The sequence below is a fragment of the Palaemon carinicauda genome, chromosome 2, assembly GCF_036898095.1.
Source record: "Palaemon carinicauda isolate YSFRI2023 chromosome 2, ASM3689809v2, whole genome shotgun sequence".
Lineage (NCBI taxonomy): Eukaryota > Metazoa > Arthropoda > Malacostraca > Decapoda > Palaemonidae > Palaemon > Palaemon carinicauda.
The window spans coordinates 35870019-35897367 of NC_090726.1; the positions used below are offsets into that span (position 1 = coordinate 35870019).

At 35.2% G+C, this 27349-nt stretch overlaps 2 protein-coding genes across 2 annotated transcripts in view; both read left to right on the top strand.

Moving 5' to 3' along the window:
* LOC137616030 (streptococcal hemagglutinin-like) overlaps window positions 1-13895 on the top strand; it is a 14631-nt gene extending 736 nt beyond the window's left edge. The window contains exons 2-10 of the mRNA XM_068345711.1: window positions 3686-3901; window positions 4038-4145; window positions 4325-4810; window positions 4949-5120; window positions 8463-8678; window positions 8834-8940; window positions 9067-9480; window positions 13170-13385; window positions 13522-13895. Of these exons, the coding sequence (XP_068201812.1) occupies window positions 3686-3901; window positions 4038-4145; window positions 4325-4810; window positions 4949-5120; window positions 8463-8678; window positions 8834-8940; window positions 9067-9480; window positions 13170-13385; window positions 13522-13895 (2309 nt within the window). The remainder of the gene's footprint in view (window positions 1-3685; window positions 3902-4037; window positions 4146-4324; window positions 4811-4948; window positions 5121-8462; window positions 8679-8833; window positions 8941-9066; window positions 9481-13169; window positions 13386-13521) is intronic.
* A 30-nt stretch (window positions 13896-13925) lies between these two features.
* LOC137616040 (streptococcal hemagglutinin-like) lies at window positions 13926-24789 on the top strand. The gene is made up of 8 exons (XM_068345719.1): window positions 13926-14574; window positions 18398-18667; window positions 18750-18857; window positions 19012-19119; window positions 19299-19784; window positions 23458-23673; window positions 23756-24475; window positions 24614-24789. Exons 1-8 carry the CDS (start codon window positions 13926-13928, stop codon window positions 24787-24789), a joined length of 2733 nt encoding a protein of 910 aa, XP_068201820.1.
* Window positions 24790-27349: the final 2560 nt, after the last annotated feature.

The window sequence follows — 27349 nt, forward strand, 5'->3', positions numbered from 1 at the left end:
AGGTAAAGTATAAAACCTTATATGCATGTACAGTCAAATGCAATAGTCCTGTCGTCTCAAGTTCCCCTCTGTCACCCCCAATATCTATAGATTCCAGAACTTCAGGTGTAGAAAAGTTTGGTAGTTGGGAGGGAGGACAGCGAACGGGGGAGGACGCCAGGAAGGGGCGGGAGGACGGGCGGGGGAAGTACGACTTGTTAGAGCTGTAAGGTGTGTGATGGCAGGGGAAGCACAAAACATTATGTATGAACTTAAATGCCTTATAATATCACACGATCCGATCCCAGTTTTATTATTATGAGGATTCTAATTTATATTTGCTGTGTTATTTGCTATACCATTCTCGCGAACAACTTGTTGACAAAAAGGATCGATGATTAGTTTGGCATTTATTATGTCCTGAATGAAAAATCTTACGTAAACATATGCTTGGAGTTCTCTCTCTCTCTCTCTCTCTCTCTCTCTCTCTCTCTCTCTCTCTCTCTCTCTCTATATATATATATATATATATATATATATATATATATATATATGTGTGTGTGTGTGTGTGTGTGTGTGTGTGTATCGAAAGTGTGATTCTAAAGGCGGGGAAGGAGGCCTTTTTTCTAAAGTAATTCACTATCAATTTATCAGTATCATAATATTTTCAACAATGATTCCAAATTATAATTACTTTGTATAGACTCGTTTGTTGTTATTCCACATAACATTCTAACAGAAAAGTTATTGCCTAAAATACTGAACCTTAGTATAGTTTGGAAATTTTGTCCAGACTGAAAAACCTTACTTATACCAATTCACGAGTCCAATAACAACTCATTTTCCTTAGATAGCATATCTACAATTGGGTTGAAACAATTCACCATATATGAACAAGTATTTCAGGAAACACTGGTGTTTGTGTGAGCAGTCAATCCTCAGAGAGCAACTACAAATCATCTTCATATTACTTTATATCCTCCCCTAGCTTACATTACGTAAGGTTCGTTTAAGTGTATTTATGGCTTTTCTTGGTCTCGATAGGTTTTTTTTTTTTTGTTTTTTTTTTTTTTTTTTTTTTTTTTTTTGCCTAAAGATGCGATTTACAATTAGTTGTGAAATATTGTGCTACCACAGATGAGTTCTACTGCCTTTTGTGGATTCTATAAAGACAAGTCACTTAATGCTTACCCCCGCTGAATAAGCTCTGGTTCCAGCTGTTATTTCCGGGTTAATAAGCAATCATATTCAGTTAGTATTAAAGGTGGTTGATAAGAGACATCATAATATCATAGTTGTGTTTATTTAGATTATAATATGACCCCAGAAAAATAGTGTAAAAACTAGACTACAGTGACCAAATGCAGTTGATTAGCTTACTGAATATAATTATTTGCTGAAAAGTAAAGAAAAAGTTTCATTATCTTAATTCTAATCCAAGAATCTTTCATATATACAATGTAAACTAAACGCTCCTTAGTGTGATGTCCATCCACCATTAGTGTCTAGAACTTCATTTAGACATACATGCATACTCCTCACAAGATTTTGGCATATGGTAGAGTGAAATTTTGACACCCACAATTCAAACGCTCTTGTTTAGATGGCTAGCACGTTCGTTGCTCTCCCACATCCCAATAAAGAACCATTTTTGCCCATAGGTTCTCTATGGGGTTGAGGTCGCACGCCTTAGGTGGACAGTTTAGTACTTGGATTCCTGGGTGATGCTCTAACCAAGCTCTAATCACTGTGTTGGTATGGGTGGGGCTATTATCGTGCACTGGAACGATTGGGTGTGGATTGGGAATGGCCATGGCTCTCACTCTGGGAAGCAGGACATCCACATAATCATTGCCCGTGAACCTTCCAAATAATCATCCAACCCCACAAATTAATACGAACTCTTCCATTCTTAGCTCTCTTCTGAATATTTGTCAAGTCATAGAGGGTATTATGTCACCTCCAGCAATGCCTTGTTCGTGCTTCCACTGATGTAAAATGTTTTTCATCCATAAAGATGACATTTTTCCAAAAGGAGTGATCACCGTGGAGATGATATAAAGAAAATCCAAGGCGACATTTCCAGTATTCTTATGTCAATTTTTCTTTATTGGTCAGTAAGTGATAATGAAAACCATCCTCATAGACTCGCCGTCTTGATGATTGACTGCTAACACACACTATGTTCCCTGAAATACTTTTTAATATATGCTGAATTGTTCATACCAGTTGTAGATATTCTATCTAAGAAAAATGAGTTGATATTGAACTCGTGAATTGGTACAAGTTAGGTTTTTCAGTCTGGACAAAATTTCCTATTAGAATGTTATTTCAAATAACAAGAGAGTCTATACAACATAATTATGATTTGGAATCACTGCCGGAACATTATACTGATTAATCGATAGTGAATTACTTTTAAACAAAATGCCTCGATCCCCATAACAGCTCTAAAAACCTACTCTGCCACATCCCTCACCTCACGCCTTTAGAATCACTCTCTTTCAATATATATATATATATATATATATATATATATATATATATATATATATATATATGTATATATATACATATATATGTAAACATATACATGCATATATATATATATATATATATATATATATATATATATATATATATATGTATATATATACATATATACATACTCGTATATGTATAACTATATATATAAATATATATATATATATATATATATATATATATATATATATATATATGTGTGTGTGTGTATATATGTGTATATATATGGATATATATATATATATATATATATATATATATATATATATATATATATATATATATTTATATATGTGTATATATATGGATATATATATATATATATATATATATTTTTATATATATATATATATATATATATATATATATATATACACGTGTGTGTATATATTCATATACAGTATATATATATATATATATATATATATATGCATGTATATATATGCATGTATATAAATATATATATATATATATATATATATATATATATATATATGTGTGTGTGTGTGTACAAATGTATATATATATACATATATATATGTGTGTGTGTATATGTGTATATGTATATATATATATATATATATATATATATATATATATATATATATAGAGAGAGAGAGAGAGAGAGAGAGAGAGAGAGAGAGAGAGAGAGAGAGAGAGAGAGAGAGAGCATTCTATATATAAATGGTTAAGAGTTGTATTATTCGCCTCACAAATGGTTACAAGTTTTCTTTCTTCCATTTTCCATAATGATTTTGGTTCATTTGGCTGCGTATTATACAGACTGAGAGTTTATTGTGACAATTTACGTCGAGAAACTATTGAACGTGAAGGATGAAAGAAGATGTAATTTAGATATTATCATCCGGATATATGTAATAAAATTATTACTCAAAATTATTTTGACTTTTATTACCAACGATTCTATTTTGTAATGATGTTATTTAAAAGGTGTAGCTTTTCTTAGGTAAGTATTTCTTAATTTCACCCAAATGCGGGCTTACTTATGTATTGCATAATATGATTACCTGAAACTGAAGAAAGCTGGGAGTTCCAGAATTTGACGGCAAATAAGGTAAAATAAGAGAAAATAAGTGATGTGAAAGATATAAAAATCTGACACGTAAAAATTCCGGTAACTTAAATAAATATCAATATTCAGATCATTCAGCCCATACAGGTCATTCAGCACCAACAGGTTATTCAGTGCCTATAGGTCATTCGGTGACAACGGGGCATTTAGCAGTAGCAGGTCATTCAGCACCAGCAAGCCATTCAGTACCTACAGGTCATTCAGCACCAACAGGCTATTCAGCTCTGACAGGTCATTCCGTGCCCACAGGTCATTCAGCACCAACAGGTACTTCAGTGCCAACAGGTAATTCATTCCTAACAGGTCATCCATTGCCAGCATGTCATTCAGCACCAACAGGTTAGTCAGTGCCTTTAGGTGACAACAGGTCATTCAGCATTAACAGGCCATTCAGCACCAATAAGCAATTCATTACCAACAGGTCTTTCAGTCCCAACATGTCATTCAGCACCAACAGGCCATTCAGCTCTGACAGGTCATTCAGTGCCCACAGGTCTTTCAGCACCAACAGGCAATTCAGTGCCAACAGGTAATTCATTCCTAACAGATCATCCATTGCCAATATGTCATTCAACCCAACTGGTCATTCAGCAACAACGGGCAATTCAGTGCCAATAGGTCATACAGTGCCGACATGTCATTCAGCACCAACAGGTCATTCAGTGCTGACAGATTACTCAACTCTGACAAGTCATTCAGTGCCAACAGGTCATTCAGCACTGACAGGTCATTCAGCACCAACAGGTCATTCAACATCAACAGGTCATTCAGAGCCAGCAGATCCTTTAGTGCCTACAAGTCAGTCAGTGCCAACAAGTAATTCAGTGCCGACAGGTCATCCTGTGCTAACATATCATTCAATGACAACAGGCAATTCAGACACAACAAGTCATTCAGCGCCAACAGGTCATTCAGCACTAGCAGGTCATTCAGTGCCAACAGGTCATTCAGTGCCAACATATCATTCAGTATCAATAGGTCATTCAGCATCAACAGGTCATTCACCATCAACAGATCATTCAGCGCCTACAGGTCATTCAACACAAACAGGTCATTCAGATTCAACAGGTCATTCAACATCTACAAATCATTCAGTGCCAACAGGTCTTTCAACGTCAACGGGTCATTCAGTGCCCATAGGTCATTCAGCATCAATAGGTCATTCAGCACCAACAGGTCATTCAGTGCCTACAGGTAATTCAGCGTGAACAGGTGATTAAGCCACAGCAGATCATTCGACGCCAAAGATAAATAATTGTTAAAAGAGGTTGGACAGAATAATGGAAGAAAGATAAATGAAGGTAAAGTATAAAACCTTATATGCATGTACAGTCAAATGCAATAGTCCTGTCGTCTCAAGTTCCCCTCTGTCACCCCCAATATCTATAGATTCCAGAACTTCAGGTGTAGAAAAGTTTGGTAGTTGGGAGGGAGGACAGCGAACGGGGGAGGACGCCAGGAAGGGGCGGGAGGACGGGCGGGGGAAGTACGACTTGTTAGAGCTGTAAGGTGTGTGATGGCAGGGGAAGCACAAAACATTATGTATGAACTTAAATGCCTTATAATATCACACGATACGATCCCAGTTTTATTATTATGAGGATTCTAATTTATATTTGCTGTGTTATTTGCTATACCATTCTCGCGAACAACTTGTTGACAAAAAGGATCGATGATTAGTTTGGCATTTATTATGTCCTGAATGAAAAATCTTACGTAAACATATGCTAGGAGTTCTCTCTCTCTCTCTCTCTCTCTCTCTCTCTCTCTCTCTCTCTCTCTCTCTCTATATATATATATATATATATATATATATATATATATATATATATATATATATATATATATATATATATATATATATGTGTGTGTGTGTGTGTGTGTGTGTCTGTATGTGTCGAAAGTGTGATTCTAAAGGCGGGGAAGGAGGCCTTTTTTCTAAAGTAATTCACTATCAATTTATCAGTATCATAATATTTTCAGTAATGATTCCAAATCATAATTACTTTGTATAGACTCGCTTGTTGTTATTCCACATAACATTCTAACAGAAAAGTTATTGCCTAAAATACTGAACCTTAGTATAGTTTGGAAATTTTGTCCAGACTGAATAACCTTACTTATACCAATTCACGAGTCCAATAACAACTCATTTTCCTTAGATAGCATATCTGCAATTGGGTTGAAACAATTCACCATATATGAACAAGTATTTCAGGAAACACTGGTGTTTGTGTAAGCAGTCAATCCTCAGAGAGCAACTACAAATCATCTTCATATTACTTTATATCCTCCCCTAGCTTACATTACGTAAGGTTCGTTTAAGTGTATTTATGGCTTTTCTTGGTCTCGTTAATTGTTTTTTCTTTTTCCTAAAGATGCGTTTTACATTTAGTTGTGAAATATTGTGCTACCACAGATGAGTTCTACTGCCTTTTGTGGATTCTATAAAGACAAGTCACTTAATGCTCACCCCCGCTGAATAAGCTCTGGTTCCAGCTGTTATTTCCGGGTTAATAAGCAATCATATTCAGTTAGTATTAAAGGTGGTTGATAAGAGACATCATAATATCATAGTTGTGTTTATTTAGATTATAATATGACCCCAGAAAAATAGTGTAAAAACTAGACTACAGTGACCAAATGCAGTTGATTAGCTTACTGAATATAATTATTTGCTGAAAAGTAAAGAAAAAGTTTCATTATTTTAATTCTAATCCAATAATCTTTCATATATACAATGTAAACTAAACGCTCCTTAGTGTGATGTCCATCCACCATTAGTGTCTACAACTCCATTTATACATGCATGCATACTCCTCACAAGATTCTGGCATATGGCAGAGTGAAATCTTGACACCCACAATTCAAACGCTCTTGTTTAGATGGCTTAGCACGTTCGTTGCTCTCCCACATCCTAATAATGAACCATTTTTGCCCATAGGTTCTCTATGGGGTTGAGGCCGCACGCCTTAGGTGGCCAGTTTAGTACTTGGATTTCTGGGTGATGCTCTAACCAAGCTTCAATCACTGTGTTGGTATGGGTGGGGCTATTATCGTGCACTGGAACGATTGGGTGTGGATTGGGAATGGCCATGGCTCTCACTCTGGGAAGCAGGGCATCCACATAATCATTGCCCGTGAACCTTCCAAATAATCATCCAACCCCACAAATTAATTCGAACTCTTCCATGCTTAGCTCTCTTCTGAATATTTGTCAAGTCATAGCGGGTATTATGTCACCTCCAGCAATGCCTTGTTCGTGCTTCCACTGATGTAAAATGTTTTTCATCCGTAAAGATGACATTTTTCCAAAACGAGTGATCACCGTGGAGATGATATAAAGAAAATCCAAGGCGACATTCCCAGTATTTTTATGTCAATTTTTCTTTATTGGTCAGTAAGTGATTATGAAAACCATCCTCATAGACTCACCGTCTTGATGATTGACTGCTCACACACACTGTGTTCCCTGAAATACTTTTTAATATATGCTGCATTATTCATACCAGTTGTAGATATTCTCTCTAAGAAAAATGAGTTGATATTGAACTCGTGAATTAGTACAAGTTAGGTTTTTCAGTCTGGACAAAATTTCCTATTAGAATGTTATTTCAAATAACAAGAGAGTCTATACAACATAATTATGATTTGGAATCACTGCCGAGAACATTATACTGATTAATCGATAGTGAATTACTTTCAAACAAAATGCCTCGATCCCCATAACAGCTCTAAAAACCTACTCTGCCACATCCCTCACCTCACGCCTTTAGAATCACTCTTTTTCAATATATATATATATATACATATATATATATATATATATATATATGTATATATATATATATATATATATATATATATATATATATATATATATATATATGTAAACATATACATGCATATATATATACATATATACATATATACATACTCGTATATGTATAACTATATATATATATATATATATATATATATATATATATATATATATATATATATATATGTGTGTGTGTGTATATATATGGATATATATATATATATATATATATATATATATATATATACACGTGTGTATATATATTCATATACAGTATATATATATATATATATATATATATATATATATATATATATGCATGTATATATATATATATATATATATATATATATATATATATATATATGTGTGTGTGTGTGTATGTGTACAAATGTATATATATACATATATATATGTGTGTGTGTATATGTGTGTATATGTATATATATATATATATATATATATATATATATAGAGAGAGAGAGAGAGAGAGAGAGAGAGAGAGAGAGAGAGAGAGAGAGAGAGAGAGCATTCTATATATAAATGGTTAAGAGTTGTATTATTCGCCTCACAAATGGTTACAAGTTTTCTTTCTTCCATTTTCCATAATGATTTTGGTTCATTTGGCTGCGTATTATACAGACCGAGAGTTTATTGTGATAATTTACGTCGAGAAACTATTGAACGTGAAGGACGAAAGAAGATGTAATTTAGATATTATCATCCGGATATATGTAATAAAATTATTACTCAAAATTATTTTGACTTTTATTACCAACGATCCTATTTTGTAATGATGTTATTTAAAAGGTGTAGCTTTTCTTAGGTAAGTATTTCTTAATTTCACCCAAATGCGGGCTTACTTATGTATTGCATAATATGATTACCTGAAACTGAAGAAAGCTGGGAGTTCCAGAATTTGACGGCAAATAAGGTAAAATAAGAGAAAATAAGTGATGTGAAAGATATGAAAATCTGACACTTGTAAAAAATCCGGTAACTTAAATAAATATCAATATTCAGATCATTCAGCCCATACAGGTTATTCAGCACCAACAGGTTAGTCAGTGCCTATAGGTCATTCGGTGACAACGGGGCATTTAGCAGTAACAGGTCATTCAGCACCAACAAGCCATTCAGTACCTACAGGTCATTCAGCACCAACAGGCTATTCAGCTCTGACAGGTCATTTCGTGCCCACAGGTCATTCAGCACCAACAGGTACTTCAGTGCCAACAGGTAATTCATTCCTAACAGGTCATCCATTGCCAGCATGTCATTCAGCACCAACAGGTCATTCAGCACCAACAGGTTATTCAGTCCCTTCAGGTGACAACAGGTCATTCAGCATTAACAGGCCATTCAGCACCAATAAGTAATTAATTACCAACAAGTCTTTCAGTCCTAACATGTCATTCAGCACCAACAGGTTATTCAGCTCTGACAGATCATTCAGTGCCCACAGGTCCTTCAGCACCAACAGGCAATTCAGTGCCAACAGGTAATTCATTCCTAACAGGTCATCCATTGCCAATATGTCATTCAACACCAACTGGTCATTCAGCAACAACGGGTAATTAAGTGCCAACAGGTCATAAAGTGTCAACATGTCATTCAGCACCAACAGGTCATTCAAAGCCAGCAGATCCTTTAGTGCCTACAAGTCATTCAGTGCCAACAAGTAATTCAGTGCCGACAGGTCATCCTGTGCTAACATATCATTCAATGACAACAGGCAATTCAGACACAACAAGTCATTCAGTGCCAACAGGTCATTCAGCACTAGCAGGTCATTCAGTGCCAACAGGTCATTCAGTGCCAACATATCATTCAGCATCAACAGGTCATTCAGCATCAACAGATCATTCAACACCTACAGGTCATTCAACACAAACAGGTCATTCAGATCCAACAGGTCATTCAACATCTACAAATCATTCAGTGCCAACAGGTCTTTCAACGTCAACAGGTCATTCAGTGCCCATAGGTCATTCAGCATCAATAGGTCATTCAGCACCAACAGGTCATTCAGTGCCTACAGGTAATTCAGCGTGAACAGGTGATTAAGCCACAGCAGATCATTCGACGCCAAATATAAATAATTGTTAAAAGAGGTTGGACAGAATAATGGAAGAAAGATAAATGAAGGTAAAGTATAAAACCTTATATGCATGTACAGTCAAATGCAATAGTCCTGTCGTCTCAAGTTCCCCTCTGTCACCCCCAATATCTATAGATTCCAGAACTTCAGGTGTAGAAAAGTTTGGTAGTTGGGAGGGAGGACAGCGAACGGGGGAGGACGCCAGGAAGGGGCGGGAGGACGGGCGGGGGAAGTACGACTTGTTAGAGCTGTAAGGTGTGTGATGGCAGGGGAAGCACAAAACATTATGTATGAACTTAAATGCCTTATAATATCACACGATCCGATCCCAGTTTTATTATTATGAGGATTCTAATTTATATTTGCTGTGTTATTTGCTATACCATTCTCGCGAACAACTTGTTGACAAAAAGGATCGATGATTAGTTTGACATTTATTATGTCCTGAATGAAAAATCTTACGTAAACATATGCTAGGAGTTCTCTCTCTCTCTCTCTCTCTCTCTCTCTCTCTCTCTCTCCCTCTCTCTCTCTCTCTCTCTCTCTCTCTCTCTCTCTCTCTCTCTATATATATATATATATATATATATATATATGTGTGTGTGTGTGTGTGTGTATGTGTGTGTATGTGTCGAAAGTGTGATTCTAAAGGCGGGGAAGGAGGCCTTTTTTCTAAAGTAATTCACTATCAATTTATCAGTATCATAATATTTTCAGTAATGATTCCAAATTATAATTACTTTGTATAGACTCGCTTGTTGTTATTCCACATAACATTCTAACAGAAAAGTTATTGCCTAAAATACTGAACCTTAGTATAGTTTGGAAATTTTGTCCAGGCTGAAAAACCTTACTTATACCAATTCACGAGTCCAATAACAACTCATTTTCCTTAGATAGCATATCTACAATTGGGTTGAAACAATTCACCATATATGAACAAGTATTTCAGGAAACACTGGTGTTTGTGTGAGCAGTCAATCCTCAGAGAGCAACTACAAATCATCTTCATATTACTTTATATCCTCCCCTAGCTTACATTACGTAAGGTTCGTTTAGGTGTATTTATGGCTTTTCTTGGTCTCGTTAGGTTTTTTTTTTTTTTTTTTTTTTTTTGCCTAAAGATGCGATTTACATTTAGTTGTGAAATATTGTGCTACCACAGATGAGTTCTACTGCCTTTTGTGGATTCTATAGAGACAAGTCACTTAATGCTTACCCCCGCTGAATAAGCTCTGGTTCCAGCTGTTATTTCTGGGTTAATAAGCAATCATATTCAGTTAGTATTAAAGGTGGTTGATAAGAGACATCATGATTTCATAGATGTGTTTATTTAGATTATAATATGACCCCAGGAGAATAGTGTAAAAACTAGACTACAGTGACCAAATGCAGTTGATTAGCTTACTGAATATAATTATTTGCTGAAAAGTAAAGAAAAAGTTTAATTATCTTAATTCTAATCCAAGAATCTTTCATATATACAATGTAAACTAAACGCTCCTTAGTGTGATGTCCATTCAACATTAGTGTCTACAACTCCATTTAAATATGCATGCATACTCCTCACAAGATTCTGGCATATGGCAGAGTGAAATCTTGACACCCACAATTCAAACGCTCTTGTTTAGATGGCTAGCACGTTCGTTACTCTCCCACATCCCAATAACGAACCATTTTTGCCCATAGGTTCTCTATGGGGTTGAGGCCGCACGCCTTAGGTGGCCAGTTTAGTACTTGGATTTCTGGGTGATGCTCTAACCAAGCTCTAATCACTGTGTTGGTATGGGTGGGGCTATTATCGTGCACTAGAACGATTGGGTGTGGATTGGGAATGGCCATGGCTCTCACTCTGAACCTTCCAAATAATCATCCAACCCCACAAATTAATACGAACTCTTCCATTCTTAGCTCTCTTCTGAATATTTGTCAAGTCATAGAGGGTATTATGTCACCTCCAGCAATGCCTTGTTCGTGCTTCCACTGATGTAAAATGTTTTTCATCCGTAAAGATGACATTTTTCCAAAACGAGTGATCACCGTGGAGATGATATAAAGAAAATCCAAGGCGACATTCCCAGTGTTTTTATGTCAATTTTTCTTTATTGGTCAGTAAGTGATTATGAAAACCATCCTCATAGACTCACCGTCTTGATGATTGACTGCTCACACGCACTATGGTCCCTGAAATACTTTTTAATATATGCTGAATTATTCATACCAGTTGTAGATATTCTATCTAAGAAAAATGAGTTGATATTGAACTTGTGAATTAGTACAAGTTAGGTTTTTCTGTCTGGACAAAATTTCCAAACTATACCAAAGTTCCTTATTTTAGGCAATAAATTTTCTATTAGAATGTTATTTCAAATAACAACAAGTGGGTCTATACAACATAATTATGATTTGGAATCACTGCCAGGAACATTATACTGATTAATCGATAGTGAATTACTTTCAAACAAAATACCTCGATCTCCATAACAGCTCTAAAAACCTACTCTGCCACATCCCTCACCTCACGCCTTTAGAATCACTCTCTTTCAATATATATATATATATATATATATATATATATATATATATATATATATATATATATATATATATATATATGTAATAATATACATGCATATATATATATATATATATATATATATATATACATATATGCATATATACATACTCGTATATGTATAACTATACATATATATATATATATATATATATATATGTGTGTGTGTGTATATATATGTGTATATATATGGATATATATATATATATATATATATATATATATATATATATATATATATACACGTGTGTGTATATATTCTTATACAGTATATATATATATATATATATATATATATATATATATATATATATATATATATGCATATATATAAATATATATATATATATATATATATATATATATATATATATATGTGTGTGTGTGTGTGTGTGTAAAAATGTATATATATATATATATATATATATATATATATATATATATATATATATGTGTGTGTGTGTGTGTGTATGTGTGTATATGTATATATATATATATATATATATATAGAGAGAGAGAGAGAGAGAGAGAGAGAGAGAGAGAGAGAGAGAGAGAGAGAGCATTCTATATATAAATGGTTAAGAGTTGTATTATTCGCCTCACAAATGGTTACAAGTTTTCTTTCTTCCATTTTCCATAATGATTTTGGTTCATTTGGCTGCGTATTATACAGACCGAGAGTTTATTGTGATAATTTACGTCGAGAAACTATTGAACGTGAAGGATGAAAGAAGATGTAATTTAGATAATACCATCCGGATATATGTGATAAAATTATTACTCAAAATTATTTTGACTTTTATTACCAACGATCCTATTTTGTAATGATGTTATTCAAAAGGTGTAGCTTTTCTTAGGTAAGTATTTCTTAATTTCACCCAAATGCGGGCTTACTTATGTATTGCATAATATGATTACCTGAAACTGAAGAAAGCTGGGAGTTCCAGAATTTGACGGCAAATAAGGTAAAATAAGAGAAAATAAGTGATGTGAAAGATATGAAAATCTGACACTTGTAAAAAATCCGGTAACTTAAATAAATATCAATATTCAGATCATTCAGCCCATACAGGTCATTCAGCACCAACAGGTTATTCAGTGCCTATAGGTCATTCGGTGACAACGGGGCATTTAGCAGTAACAGGTCATTCAGCACCAGCAAGCCATTCAGTACCTACAGGTCATTCAGCACCAACAGGCTATTCAGCTCTGACTGGTCATTCCGTGCCCACAGGTCATTCAGCACCAACAGGTACTTCAGTGCCAACAGGTAATTCATTCCTAACAGGTCATCCATTGCCAGCATGTCATTCAGCACCAACAGGTTAGTCAGTGCCTTTAGGTGACAACAGGTCATTCAGCATTAACAGGCCATTCAGCACCAATAAGCAATTCATTACCAACAGGTCGTTCAGTCCCAACATGTCATTCAGCACATACAGGCCATTCAGTTCTGACAGGTCATTCAGTGCCCACAGGTCCTTCAGCACCAACAGGCAATTCAGTGCCAACAGGTAATTCATTCCTAACAGGCCATCCATTGCCAATATGTCATTCAGCACCAACAGGTCATTCAGCACCAACAGGTTATTCAGTCCCTTTAGGTGACAACAGGTCATTCAGCATTAACAGGCCATTCAGCACCAATAAGCAATTCATTACCAACAGGTCTTTCAGTCCCAACATGTCATTCAGCACCAACAGGACATTCAGCTCTGACAGGTCATTCAGTGCCCACAGGTCCTTCAGCACCAACAGGCAATTCAGTGCCAACAGGTAATTCATTCCTAACAGATCATCCATTGCCAATATGTCATTCAACCCAACTGGTCATTCAGTAACAACGGGTAATTCAGTGCCAATAGGTCATACAGTGCCGACATGTCATTCAGCACCAACAGGTCATTCAGTGCTGACAGATTATTCAACTCTGACAAGTCATTCAGTGCCAACAGGTCATTCAGCACTGACAGGTCATTCAGCACCAACAGGTCATTCAACATCAACAGGTCATTCAGAGCCAGCAGATCCTTTAGTGCCTACAAGTCATTCAGTGCCAACAAGTAATTCAGTGCCAACAGGTCATCCTGTGCTAACATATCATTCAATGACAACAGGCAATTCAGACACAACAAGTCATTCAGCGCCAACAGGTCATTCTGCACTAGCAGGTCATTCAGTGCCAACAGGTCATTCAGTGCCAACATATCATTCAGTATCAATAGGTCATTCAGCATCAACAGGTCATTCACCATCAATAGATCATTCAGTGCCTACAGGTCATTCAACACAAACAGGTCATTCAGATTCAACAGGTCATTCAGATTCAACAGGTCATTCAACATCTACAAATCATTCAGTGCCAACAGGTCTTTCAACGTCAACGGGTCATTCAGTGCCCATAGGTCATTCGGCATCAATAGGTCATTCAGCACCAACAGGTCATTCAGTGCCTACAGGTAATTCAGCGTGAACAGGTGATTAAGCCACAGCAGATCATTCGACGCCAAAGATAAATAATTGTTAAAAGAGGTTGGACAGAATAATGGAAGAAAGATAAATGAAGGTAAAGTATAAAACCTTATATGCATGTACAGTCAAATGCAATAGTCCTGTCGTCTCAAGTTCCCCTCTGTCACCCCCAATATCTATAGATTCCAGAACTTCAGGTGTAGAAAAGTTTGGTAGTTGGGAGGGAGGACAGCGAACGGGGGAGGACGCCAGGAAGGGGCGGGAGGACGGGCGGGGGAAGTACGACTTGTTAGAGCTGTAAGGTGTGTGATGGCAGGGGAAGCACAAAACATTATGTATGAACTTAAATGCCTTATAATATCACACGATCCGATCCCAGTTTTATTATTATGAGGATTCTAATTTATATTTGCTGTGTTATTTGCTATACCATTCTCGCGAACAACTTGTTGACAAAAAGGATCGATGATTAGTTTGACATTTATTATGTCCTGAATGAAAAATCTTACGTAAACATATGATAGGAGTTCTCTCTCTCTCTCTCTATCTCTCTCTCTCTCTCTCTCTCTCTCTCTCTCTCTCTCTCTCTATATATATATATATATATATATATATATATATATATATATATATATATATATATATATATATATATATATATATATATACATAATGTGTGTGTGTGTGTATGTGTATCGAAAGTGTGATTCTAAAGGCGGGGAAGGAGGCCTTTTTTCTAAAGTAATTCACTATCAATTTATCAGTATCATAATATTTTCAGCAATGATTCCAAATTATAATTACGTTGTATAGACTCGCTTGTTGTTATTCCACATAACATTCTAACAGAAAAGTTATTGCCTAAAATACTGAACCTTAGTATAGTTTGGAAATTTTGTCCAGACTGAATAACCTTACTTATACCAATTCACGAGTCCAATAACAACTCATTTTCCTTAGATAGTATATCTGCAATTAATTGAAACAATTCACCATATATGAACAAGTATTTCAGGAAACACTGGTGTTTGTGTGAGCAGTCAATCCTCAGAGAGCAACTACAAATCATCTTCATATTACTTTATATCCTCCCCTAGCTTACATTACGTAAGGTTCGTTTAAGTGTATTTATGGCTTTTCTTGGTCTCGTTAATTGTTTTTTCTTTTTCCTAAAGATGCGTTTTACATTTAGTTGTGAAATATTGTGCTACCACAGATGAGTTCTACTGCCTTTTGTGGATTCTATAAAGACAAGTCACTTAATGCTTACCCCCGCTGAATAAGCTCTGGTTCCAGCTGTTATTTCCGGGTTAATAAGCAATCATATTCAGTTAGTATTAAAGGTGGTTGATAAGAGACATCATAATATCATAGTTGTGTTTATTTAGATTATAATATGAACCCAGGAGAATAGTGTAAAAGCTAGACTACAGTGACCAAATGCAGTTGATTAGCTTACTGAATATAATTATTTGCTGAAAAGTAAAGAAAAAGTTTCATTATCTTAATTCTAATCCAAGAATCTTTCATATATACAATGTAAACTAAACGCTCCTTAGTGTGATGTCCATCCACCATTAGTGTCTACAACTCCATTTAGACATGCATGCATACTCCTCACAAGATTTTGGCATATGGTAGAGTGAAATTTTGACACCCACAATTCAAACGCTCTTGTTTAGATGGCTAGCACGTTCGTTGCTCTCCCACATCCTAATAATGAACCATTTTTGCCCATAGGTTCTCTATGGGGTTGAGGTCGAACGCCTTAGGTGGCCAGTTTAGTACTTGGATTTCTGGGTGATGCTCTAACCAAGCTCTAATCACTGTGTTGGTATGGGTGGGGCTATTATCGTGCACTGGAACGATTGGGTGTGGATTGGGAATGGCCATGGCTCTCACTCTTGGAAGCAGGGCATCCACATAATCATTGCCCGTGAACCTTCCAAATAATCATCCAACCACACAAATTTATACGAACTCTTCCATTCTTAGCTCCTCTGAATATTTGTCAAGTCATAGCGGGTATTATGTCACCTCCAGCAATGCCTTGTTCGTGCTTCCACTGATGTAAAATGTTTTTCATCCGTAAAGATGACATTTTTCCAAAACGAGTGATCACCGTGGAGATGATATAAAGAAAATCCAAGGCGACATTTCCAGTATTCTTATGTCAATTTTTCTTTATTGGTCAGTAAGTGATTATGAAAACCATCCTCATAGACTCGCCGTCTTGATGATTGACTGCTCACACACACTATGCTCCCTGAAATACTTTTTAATATATGCTGAATTGTTCATACCAGTTGTAGATATTTTATCTAAGAAAAATGAGTTGATATTGGACTCGTGAATTAGTACAAGTTAGGTTTTTCAGTCTGGACAAAATTTCCAAACTATACCAAAGTTCCTTATTTTAGGCAATAAATTTTCTATTAGAATGTTATATCAAATAACAACAAGAGAGTCTATACAACATAATTATGATTTGGAATCACTGCCGAGAACATTATACTGATTAATCGATAGTGAATTACTTTCAAACAAAATGCCTCGATCCCCATAACAGCTCTAAAAACCTACTCTGCCACATCCCTCACCTCACGCCTTTAGAATCACTCTCTTTCAATATATATATATATATATATATATATATATATATATATATATATATATATATACATATATATACATATATGTATATATATACATATATATATGTAAACATATACATGCATATATATATATATATATATATATATATATACATATATACATATATACATACTCGTATATGTATAACTATATATATATATATATATATATATATATATATATATATATATATATATGTGTGTGTGTGTGTGTGTGTGTGTGTGTGTGTGTATATATATATATATATGGATATATATATATATATATATATATATATATACGTGTGTGTATATATTCATATACAGTATATATATGTATATATATATATATATATATATATATATATATATACACGTATGTGTATATATTCATATACAGTATATATATATATATATATATATATATATATATATATATATATATATATATGCATGTATATATATGCATGCATATAAATATATATATATATATATATATATATATATGTGTGTGTGTGTGTGTGTGTACAAATGTATATATATATATATATACATATATATATATGTGTGTGTGTATATGTGTGTATATGTGTGTATATAAATATATATATATATATATATATATATAGAGAGAGAGAGAGAGAGAGAGAGAGAGAGAGAGAGAGAGAGAGAGAGAGAGAGAGCATTCTATATATAAATGGTTAAGAGTTGTATTACTCGCCTCACAAATGGTTACAAGTTTTATTTCTTCCATTTTCCATAATGATTTTGGTTCATTTGGCTGCGTATTATACAGACCGAGAGTTTATTGTGATAATTCACGTCGAGAAACTATTGAACGTGAAGGACGAAAGAAGATGTAATTTAGATAATACCATCCGGATATATGTAATAAAATTATTACTCAAAATTATTTTGACTTTTATTACCAACGATCCTATTTTGTAATGATGTTATTCAAAAGGTGTAGCTTTTCTTAGGTAAGTATTTCTTAATTTCACCCAAATGCGGGCTTACTTATGTATTGCATAATATGATTACCTGAAACTGAAGAAAGCTGGGAGTTCCAGAATTTGACGGCAAATAAGGTAAAATAAGAGGAAATAAGTGATGTGAAAGATATGAAAATCTGACACTTGTAAAAAATCCGGTAACTTAAATAAATATCAATATTCAGATCATTCAGCCCATACAGGTCATTCAGCACCAACAGGTTATTCAGTGCCTATAGGTCATTCGGTGACAACGGGGCATTTAGCAGTAACAGGTCATTCAGCACCAGCAAGCCATTCAGTACCTACAGGTCATTCAGCACCAACAGGCTATTCAGCTCTGACTGGTCATTCCGTGCCCACAGGTCATTCAGCACCAACAGGTACTTCAGTGCCAACAGGTAATTCATTCCTAACAGGTCATCCATTGCCAGCATGTCATTCAGCACCAACAGGTTAGTCAGTGCCTTTAGGTGACAACAGGTCATTCAGCATTAACAGGCCATTCAGCACCAATAAGCAATTCATTACCAACAGGTCGTTCAGTCCCAACATGTCATTCAGCACATACAGGCCATTCAGTTCTGACAGGTCATTCAGTGCCCACAGGTCCTTCTGCACCAACAGGCAATTCAGTGCCAACAGGTAATTCATTCCTAACAGGCCATCCATTGCCAATATGTCATTCAGCACCAACAGGTCATTTAGCACCAACAGGTTATTCAGTCCCTTTAGGTGACAACAGGTCATTCAGCATTAACAAGCTATTCAGCACCAATAAGCAATTCATTACCAACAGGTCTTTCCGTCCCAACATGTCATTCAGCACCAACAGGACATTCAGCTCTGACAGGTCATTCAGTGCCCACAGGTCCTTCAGCACCAACAGGCAATTCAGTGCCAACAGGTAATTCATTCCTAACAGATCATCCATTGCCAATATGTCATTCAACCCAACTGGTCATTCAGTAACAACGGGTAATTCAGTGCCAATAGGTCATACAGTGCCGACATGTCATTCAGCACCAACAGGTCATTCAGTGCTGACAGATTACTCAACTCTGACAAGTCATTCAGTGCCAACAGGTCATTCAGCACTGACAGGTCATTCAGCACCAACAGGTCATTCAACATCAACAGGTCATTCAGAGCCAGCAGATCCTTTAGTGCCTACAAGTCATTCAGTGCCAACAAGTAATTCAGTGCCAACAGGTCATCCTGTGCTAACATATCATTCAATGACAACAGGCAATTCAGACACAACAAGTCATTCAGCGCCAACAGGTCATTCTGCACTAGCAGGTCATTCAGTGCCAACAGGTCATTCAGTGCCAACATATCATTCAGTATCAATAGGTCATTCAGCATCAACAGGTCATTCACCATCAATAGATCATTCAGCGCCTACAGGTCATTCAACACAAACAGGTCATTCAGATTCAACAGGTCATTCAACATCTACAAATCATTCAGTGCCAACAGGTCTTTCAACGTCAACGGGTCATTCAGTGCCCATAGGTCATTCGGCATCAATAGGTCATTCAGCACCAACAGGTCATTCAGTGCCTACAGGTAATTCAGCGTGAACAGGTGATTAAGCCACAGCAGATCATTCGACGCCAAAGATAAATAATTGTTAAAAGAGGTTGGACAGAATAATGGAAGAAAGATAAATGAAGGTAAAGTATAAAACCTTATATTCATGTACAGTCAAATGCAATTGTCCTGTCGTCTCAAGTTCCCCTCTGTCACCCCCAATATCTATAGATTCCAGAACTTCAGGTGTAGAAAAGTTTGGTAGTTGGGAGGGAGGACAGCGAACGGGGGAGGACGCCAGGAAGGGGCGGGAGGACGGGCGGGGGAAGTACGACTTGTTAGAGCTGTAAGGTGTGTGATGGCAGGGGAAGCACAAAACATTATGTATGAACTTAAATGCCTTATAATATCACACGATCCGATCCCAGTTTTATTATTATGAGGATTCTAATTTATATTTGCTGTGTTATTTGCTATACCATTCTCGCGAACAACTTGTTGACAAAAAGGATCGATGATTAGTTTGGCATTTATTATGTCCTGAATGAAAAATCTTACGTAAACATATGCTAGGAGTTCTCTCTCTCTCTCTCTCTCTCTCTCTCTCTCTCTCTCTCTCTCTCTCTCTCTCTCTCTCTCTCTATTATATATATATATATATATATATATATATATATATATATATATATATGTGTGTGTGTGTGTGTGTGTGTGTGTGTGTGTGTGTGTGTATCGAAAGTGTGATTCTAAAGGCGGGGAAGGAGGCCTTTTTTCTAAAGTAATTCACTATCAATTTATCAGTATCATAATATTTTCAACAATGATTCCAAATTATAATTACTTTTTATAGACTCGTTTGTTGTTATTCCACATAACATTCTAACAGAAAAGTTATTGCCTAAAATACTGAACCTTAGTATAGTTTGGAAATTTTGTCCAGACTGAAAAACCTTACTTATACCAATTCACGAGTCCAATAACAACTCATTTTCCTTAGATAGCATATCTACAATTGGGTTGAAACAATTCACCATATATGAACAAGTATTTCAGGAAACACTGGTGTTTGTGTGAGCAGTCAATCCTCAGAGAGCAACTACAAATCAACTTCATATTACTTTATATCTTCCCCTAGCTTACATTACGTAAGGTTCGTTTAAGTGTATATATGGCTTTTCTTGGTCTCGATAGGTTTTTTTTTTTTTTTTTTTTTTTCTTTTTTTTTTTTTTTTTTTTTTTTTGCCTAAAGATGCGATTTACAATTAGTTGTGAAATATTGTGCTACCACAGATGAGTTCTACTGCCTTTTGTGGATTCTATAAAGACAAGTCACTTAATGCTCACCCCCGCTGAATAAGCTCTGGTTCCAGCTGTTATTTCCGGGTTAATAAGCAATCATATTCAGTTAGTATTAAAGGTGGTTGATAAGAGACATCATAATATCATAGTTGTGTTTATTTAGATTATAATATGACCCCAGAAAAATAGTGTAAAAACTAGACTACAGTGACCAAATGCAGTTGATTAGCTTACTGAATATAATTATTTGCTGAAAAGTAAAGAAAAAGTTTCATTATTTTAATTCTAATCCAATAATCTTTCATATATACAATGTAAACTAAACGCTCCTTAGTGTGATGTCCATCCACCATTAGTGTCTACAACTCCATTTATACATGCATGCATACTCCTCACAAGATTCTGGCATATGGCAGAGTGAAATCTTGACACCCACAATTCAAACGCTCTTGTTTAGATGGCTTAGCACGTTCGTTGCTCTCCCACATCCTAATAATGAACCATTTTTGCCCATAGGTTCTCTATGGGGTTGAGGCCGCACGCCTTAGGTGGCCAGTTTAGTACTTGGATTTCTGGGTGATGCTCTAACCAAGCTTCAATCACTGTGTTGGTATGGGTGGGGCTATTATCGTGCACTGGAACGATTGGGTGTGGATTGGGAATGGCCATGGCTCTCACTCTGGGAAGCAGGGCATCCACATAATCATTGCCCGTGAACCTTCCAAATAATCATCCAACCCCACAAATTAATTCGAACTCTTCCATGCTTAGCTCTCTTCTGAATATTTGTCAAGTCATAGCGGGTATTATGTCACCTCCAGCAATGCCTTGTTCGTGCTTCCACTGATGTAAAATGTTTTTCATCCGTAAAGATGACATTTTTCCAAAACGAGTGATCACCGTGGAGATGATATAAAGAAAATCCAAGGCGACATTCCCAGTATTTTTATGTCAATTTTTCTTTATTGGTCAGTAAGTGATTATGAAAACCATCCTCATAGACTCACCGTCTTGATGATTGACTGCTCACACACACTATGTTCCCTGAAATACTTTTTAATATATGCTGAATTGTTCATACCAGTTGTAGATATTCTATCTAAGAAAAATGAGTTGATATTGAACTCGTGAATTAGTACAAGTTAGGTTTTTCAGTCTGGACAAAATTTCCTATTAGAATGTTATTTCAAATAACAAGAGAGTCTATACAACATAATTATGATTTGGAATCACTGCCGAGAACATTATACTGATTAATCGATAGTGAATTACTTTCAAACAAAATACCTCGATCCCCATAACAGCTCTAAAAACCTACTCTGCCACATCCCTCACCTCACGCCTTTAGAATCACTCTCTTTCAATATATATATATATATATATATATATATATATATATATATATATATACATATATACATATATATATATACATATATATGTAAACATATACATGCATATATATATATACATATATACATACTCGTATATGTATAACTATATATATATATATATATATATATATATATATATATATATATATATATATATTTATATATATGTGTGTGTGTGTGTATATATGTGTAAATATATGGATATATATATATATTTATATATATATATATATATATATATATACACGTGTATGTATATATTCATATACAGTATATATATATATATATATATATATATATATATATATGCATGTATATATATGCATGTATATAAATATATATATATATATATATATATATGTGTGTGTGTGTGTGTGTGTACAAATGTATATATATACATATATATGTGTGTGTATATGTGTGTATATGTATATATATATATATATATATATATATATAGAGAGAGAGAGAGAGAGAGAGAGAGAGAGAGAGAGAGAGAGAGAGAGAGAGAGAGAGAGATATCATTCTATATATAAATGGTTAAGAGTTGTATCATTCACCTCACATATGTTTAAAAATTTTCTTTCCTCCATTTTCCATAATGATTTTAGTTCATTTGGCTGCTTATTATACAGACCGAGAGTTTATTGTGATAATTTACGTTGAGAAACTATTGAACGTGAAGGATGAAAGAAAATGTAATTTAGATATTATCATCCGGATATATGTAATAAAATTATTACTCAAAATTATTTTGACTTTTATTACCAACGATCCTATTTTGTAATGATGTTATTTAAAAGGTGTAGCTTTTCTTAGGTAAGTATTTCTTAATTTCACCCAAATGCGGGCTTACTTATGTATTGCATAATATGATTACTTGAAACTGAAGAAAGCTGGGAGTTCCAGAATTTGACGGCAAATAAGGTAAAATAAGAGAAAATAAGTGATGTGAAAGATATGAAAATCTGACACTTGTAAAAAATCCCGTAACTTAAATAAATATCAATATTCAGATCATTCAGCCCATACAAGTCATTCAGCACCAACATGTTATTCAGTGCCTATAGGTCATTCGGTGACAATTGGGCCTTTAGCAGTAACAGGTCATTCAGTACCAACAAGCCATTCAGTAGCTACAGGTCATTCAGCACCAACAGGCTATTCAGCTCTGACAGGTCATTCCGTGCCAACAGGTCATTCAGCACCAACAGGTACTTCAGTGCCAACAGGTAATTCATTCCTAACAGGTCATCCATTGCCAGCATGTCATTCAGCACCAACATGTTATTCATTCTCTTTATGTGACAACAGATCATTCAGCATTAAGAGGCCATTCAGCACCAATAAGCAATTCATTACCAACAAGTCTTTCAGTCCCAACATGTCATTCAGCACCAACAGGTTATTCAGCTCTGACAGGTCATTCAGTGCCCACAGGTCCTTCAGCACCAACAGGCAATTCAGTGCCAACAGGTAATTCATTCCTAACAGGTCATCCATTGCCAATATGTCATTCAACACCAACTGGTCATTCAGCAACAACGGGTAATTCAGTGCCAACAGGTCATACAGTGCCGACATGTCATTCAGCACCAACAGGTCATTCAGAGCCAGCAGATCCTTTAGTGCCTACAAGTCATTCAGTGCCAACAAGTAATTCAGTGCCGACAGGTCATCCTGTGCTAACATATCATTCAATGACAACAGGCAATTCAGACACAACAAGTCATTCAGTGCCAACAGGTCATTCAGCACTAGCAGGTCATTCAGTGCCAACAGGTCATTCAGTGCCAACATATCATTCAGCATCAATAGGTCATTCAGCATCAACAGGTCATTCAGCATCAACAGATCATTCAGCACCTACAGGTCATTCAACACAAACAGTTCATTCAGATCAAACAGGTCATTTAACATCTACAAATCATTCAGTGCCAACAGGTCTTTCAACGTCAACGGGTCATTCAGTGCCCATGGGTCATTCAGCGTCAATAGGTCATTCAGCACTAACAGGTCATTCAGTGCCTAAAGGTAATTCAGCGTGAACAGGTGATTAAGCCACAGCAGATCATTCGACGCCAAAGATAGATAATTGTTAAAAGAGGTTGGACAGAATAATGGAAGAAAGATAAATGAAGGTAAAGTATAAAACCTTATATGCATGTACAGTCAAATGCAATAGTCCTGTCGTCTCAAGTTCCCCTCTGTCACCCCCAATATCTATAGATTCCAGAACTTCAGGTGTAGAAAAGTTTGGTAGTTGGGAGGGAGGACAGCGAACGGGGGAGGACGCCAGGAAGGGGCGGGAGGACGGGCGGGGGAAGTACGACTTGTTAGAGCTGTAAGGTGTGTGATGGCAGGGGAAGCACAAAACATTATGTATGAACTTAAATGCCTTATAATATCACACGATCCGATCCCAGTTTTATTATTATGAGGATTCTAATTTATAATTGCTGTGTTATTTGCTATACCATTCTCGCGAACAACTTGTTGACAAAAAGGATCGATGATTAGTTTGGCATTTATTATGTCCTGAATGAAAAATCTTACGTAAACATATGCTAGGAGTTCTCTCTCTCTCTCTCTCTCTCTCTCTCTCTCTCTCTCTCTCTCTCCATATATATATATATATATATATATATATATATATATATATATATATATATATATATATATATATATATATATATATATATATATATATATATATATATATATGTGTGTGTGTGTGTGTGTGTGTGTATGTGTATGGAAAGTGTGATTCTAAAGGCGGGGAAGGAGGCCTTTTTTCTAAAGTAATTCACTATCAATTTATCAGTATCATAATATTTTCAACAATGATTCCAAATTATGATTACTTTGTATAGACTCGTTTGTTGTTATTCCACATAACATTCTAACAGAAAAGTTATTGCCTAAAATACTGAACCTTAGTATAGTTTGGAAATTTTGTCCAGACTGAATAACCTTACTTATACCAATTCACGAGTCCAATAACAACTCATTTTCCTTAGATCGCATATCTGCAATTGGGTTGAAACAATTCACCATATATGAACAAGTATTTCAGGAAACACTGGTGTTTGTGTAAGCAGTCAATCCTCAGAGAGCAACTACGAATCATCTTCATATTACTTTATATCCTCCCCTAGCTTACATTACGTAAGGTTTGTTTAGGTGTATTTATGGTTTTTCTTGGTGTCGTTAATTGTTTTGTTTTTTTTCCTAAAGATGCGTTTTACATTTACTATCGTTTCCAGAGGCCGTGTAATAGTGTTTTTTTTTTTTTTTAAATAACTCCTAAAATAACAGATGGATTTCCATGATATCAAAGCAGGGAGCGCTTCATACAATGGACTAATTTTGGGAAATACTGTGCATTGCCAATTACGTTTCATTAACTTTTTTACTTAAGAAAATGAGGCTAAAGCCAGTCTTAGCCAACCACACATTCGCAAAAGTGATGACGTCCCTCAGTGACATTGTTATAACGTTTCTTCCCCTGTACCTCCCATCCCCCAAATTGTTAAACGCCTGTTTAACTCCATAGGTAATTGTCATATGACCTACCCCAAGCAATACGAAATTCTTTGTCAGTAAAAGTTCAGCATACCTGGTAATGTGATTCGTGACTTTAGACTTTACTTAAACACAAGACCAACCTTTTATATCTTACCCACTCACTTATATTGAAGATCAAGAATGAGACTTATGACAGGAGACGAAAGAAGCCATGCTGACCCTACACTTCGCACTTCAAGCGAGTGTTGGTAAAGCAATAGAAATATAGTTTTCTTTAGGTTAAGCCGTAGGACTCATTCTTCCATACAACACAGGTTACTTGATACATCAATTGCCAGGAAGAAAATGACAGAGAGCATTGTTTGATATAATTTGTCATATCAATTTCACCAGAGAGAGTAGCTTGAATTCCTTAGAAGGTAGACTTCTAAAAGATGTTTCATATAAGGGCATTAACATCGGCCATTTGATAAATTTTGAAATCATATATATATATATATATATATATATATATATATATATATATATATATATATATGGCTAGCAGTATATTGCAATATATCATGTACTTATTAAAGTCATACTTTACTTACCGATTTATACTAATTTTCAGGCGGTTTCTTTCTTTCTCTCTGTTGTAAATGGTGAAGAGTTTCAGCACAATTGTAGTTTTGCAATGGCGAGAACAAAGCAACATATTTGCCATGACTAAAGTCGAATCTATATGAAATAGTTCATAGCTACTACTACAACTGCTGCCGATGATTACCTTGGATGTACTAAAAGGGCTCTGAGGTAGGAGTCGAAGTCGGTGAAATTATTTCTGAATCCTGCTCCAGTCTTGCCCCAATATCATCATTCCAAATATACAACTCTCTCAAGGAATTTTTTTTTTCTATTTCTACTAATGTTTTTATTTTATTTTATTATTTTATTTTATTTTTTAGTCGCAAATCTAAAATTTGTAGGAGTCCGAGTAGAATATCTCTCAGTGCGATTCCACACCCCTGTTTTAAACCTCTTTTATTATGTTCGATAATTTGTGTTAACCATCTAATCATTATCTACCACCATAAAACATTTTATTGCTCTTCCGCCTCATTTTATATGTGCAGTACACAGTCTTTCCTAACAGGGATTTACTCGGTAGCCTAATAACAATGGGAATGAAGGAAAGAAGGCAAGTAGGAATGGTGGGGGTGGAATACTAGGATAGCCATAGGTGTAAACACCGAAGGAGGGTTGGGGGAACCTCTGTGTCACAGTTACGTGATTAAGTAACACTTCTTCGAAACGCTCTGAAGGAAGGGAAGAAGTTCCTCTTTTTTGTAAGAGTAAACGGGTTAATTAAGCACATCTGTCAATTCATTGTACCACCAA

Coding starts and splice junctions, on each gene's coding strand:
- LOC137616040 (XM_068345719.1), top strand. CDS start 13,926: ATGTCATTCAACCCAACTGGTCATTCAGTAACAACGGGTAATTCAGTG. Junction 14,575..18,397: donor AGGTCATTCAGTGCCTACAG/GTAATTCAGCGT, acceptor ATCAATATTCAG/ATCATTCAGCCCATACAGGT. Junction 23,674..23,755: donor AGGTACTTCAGTGCCAACAG/GTAATTCATTCC, acceptor ATGTGACAACAG/ATCATTCAGCATTAAGAGGC.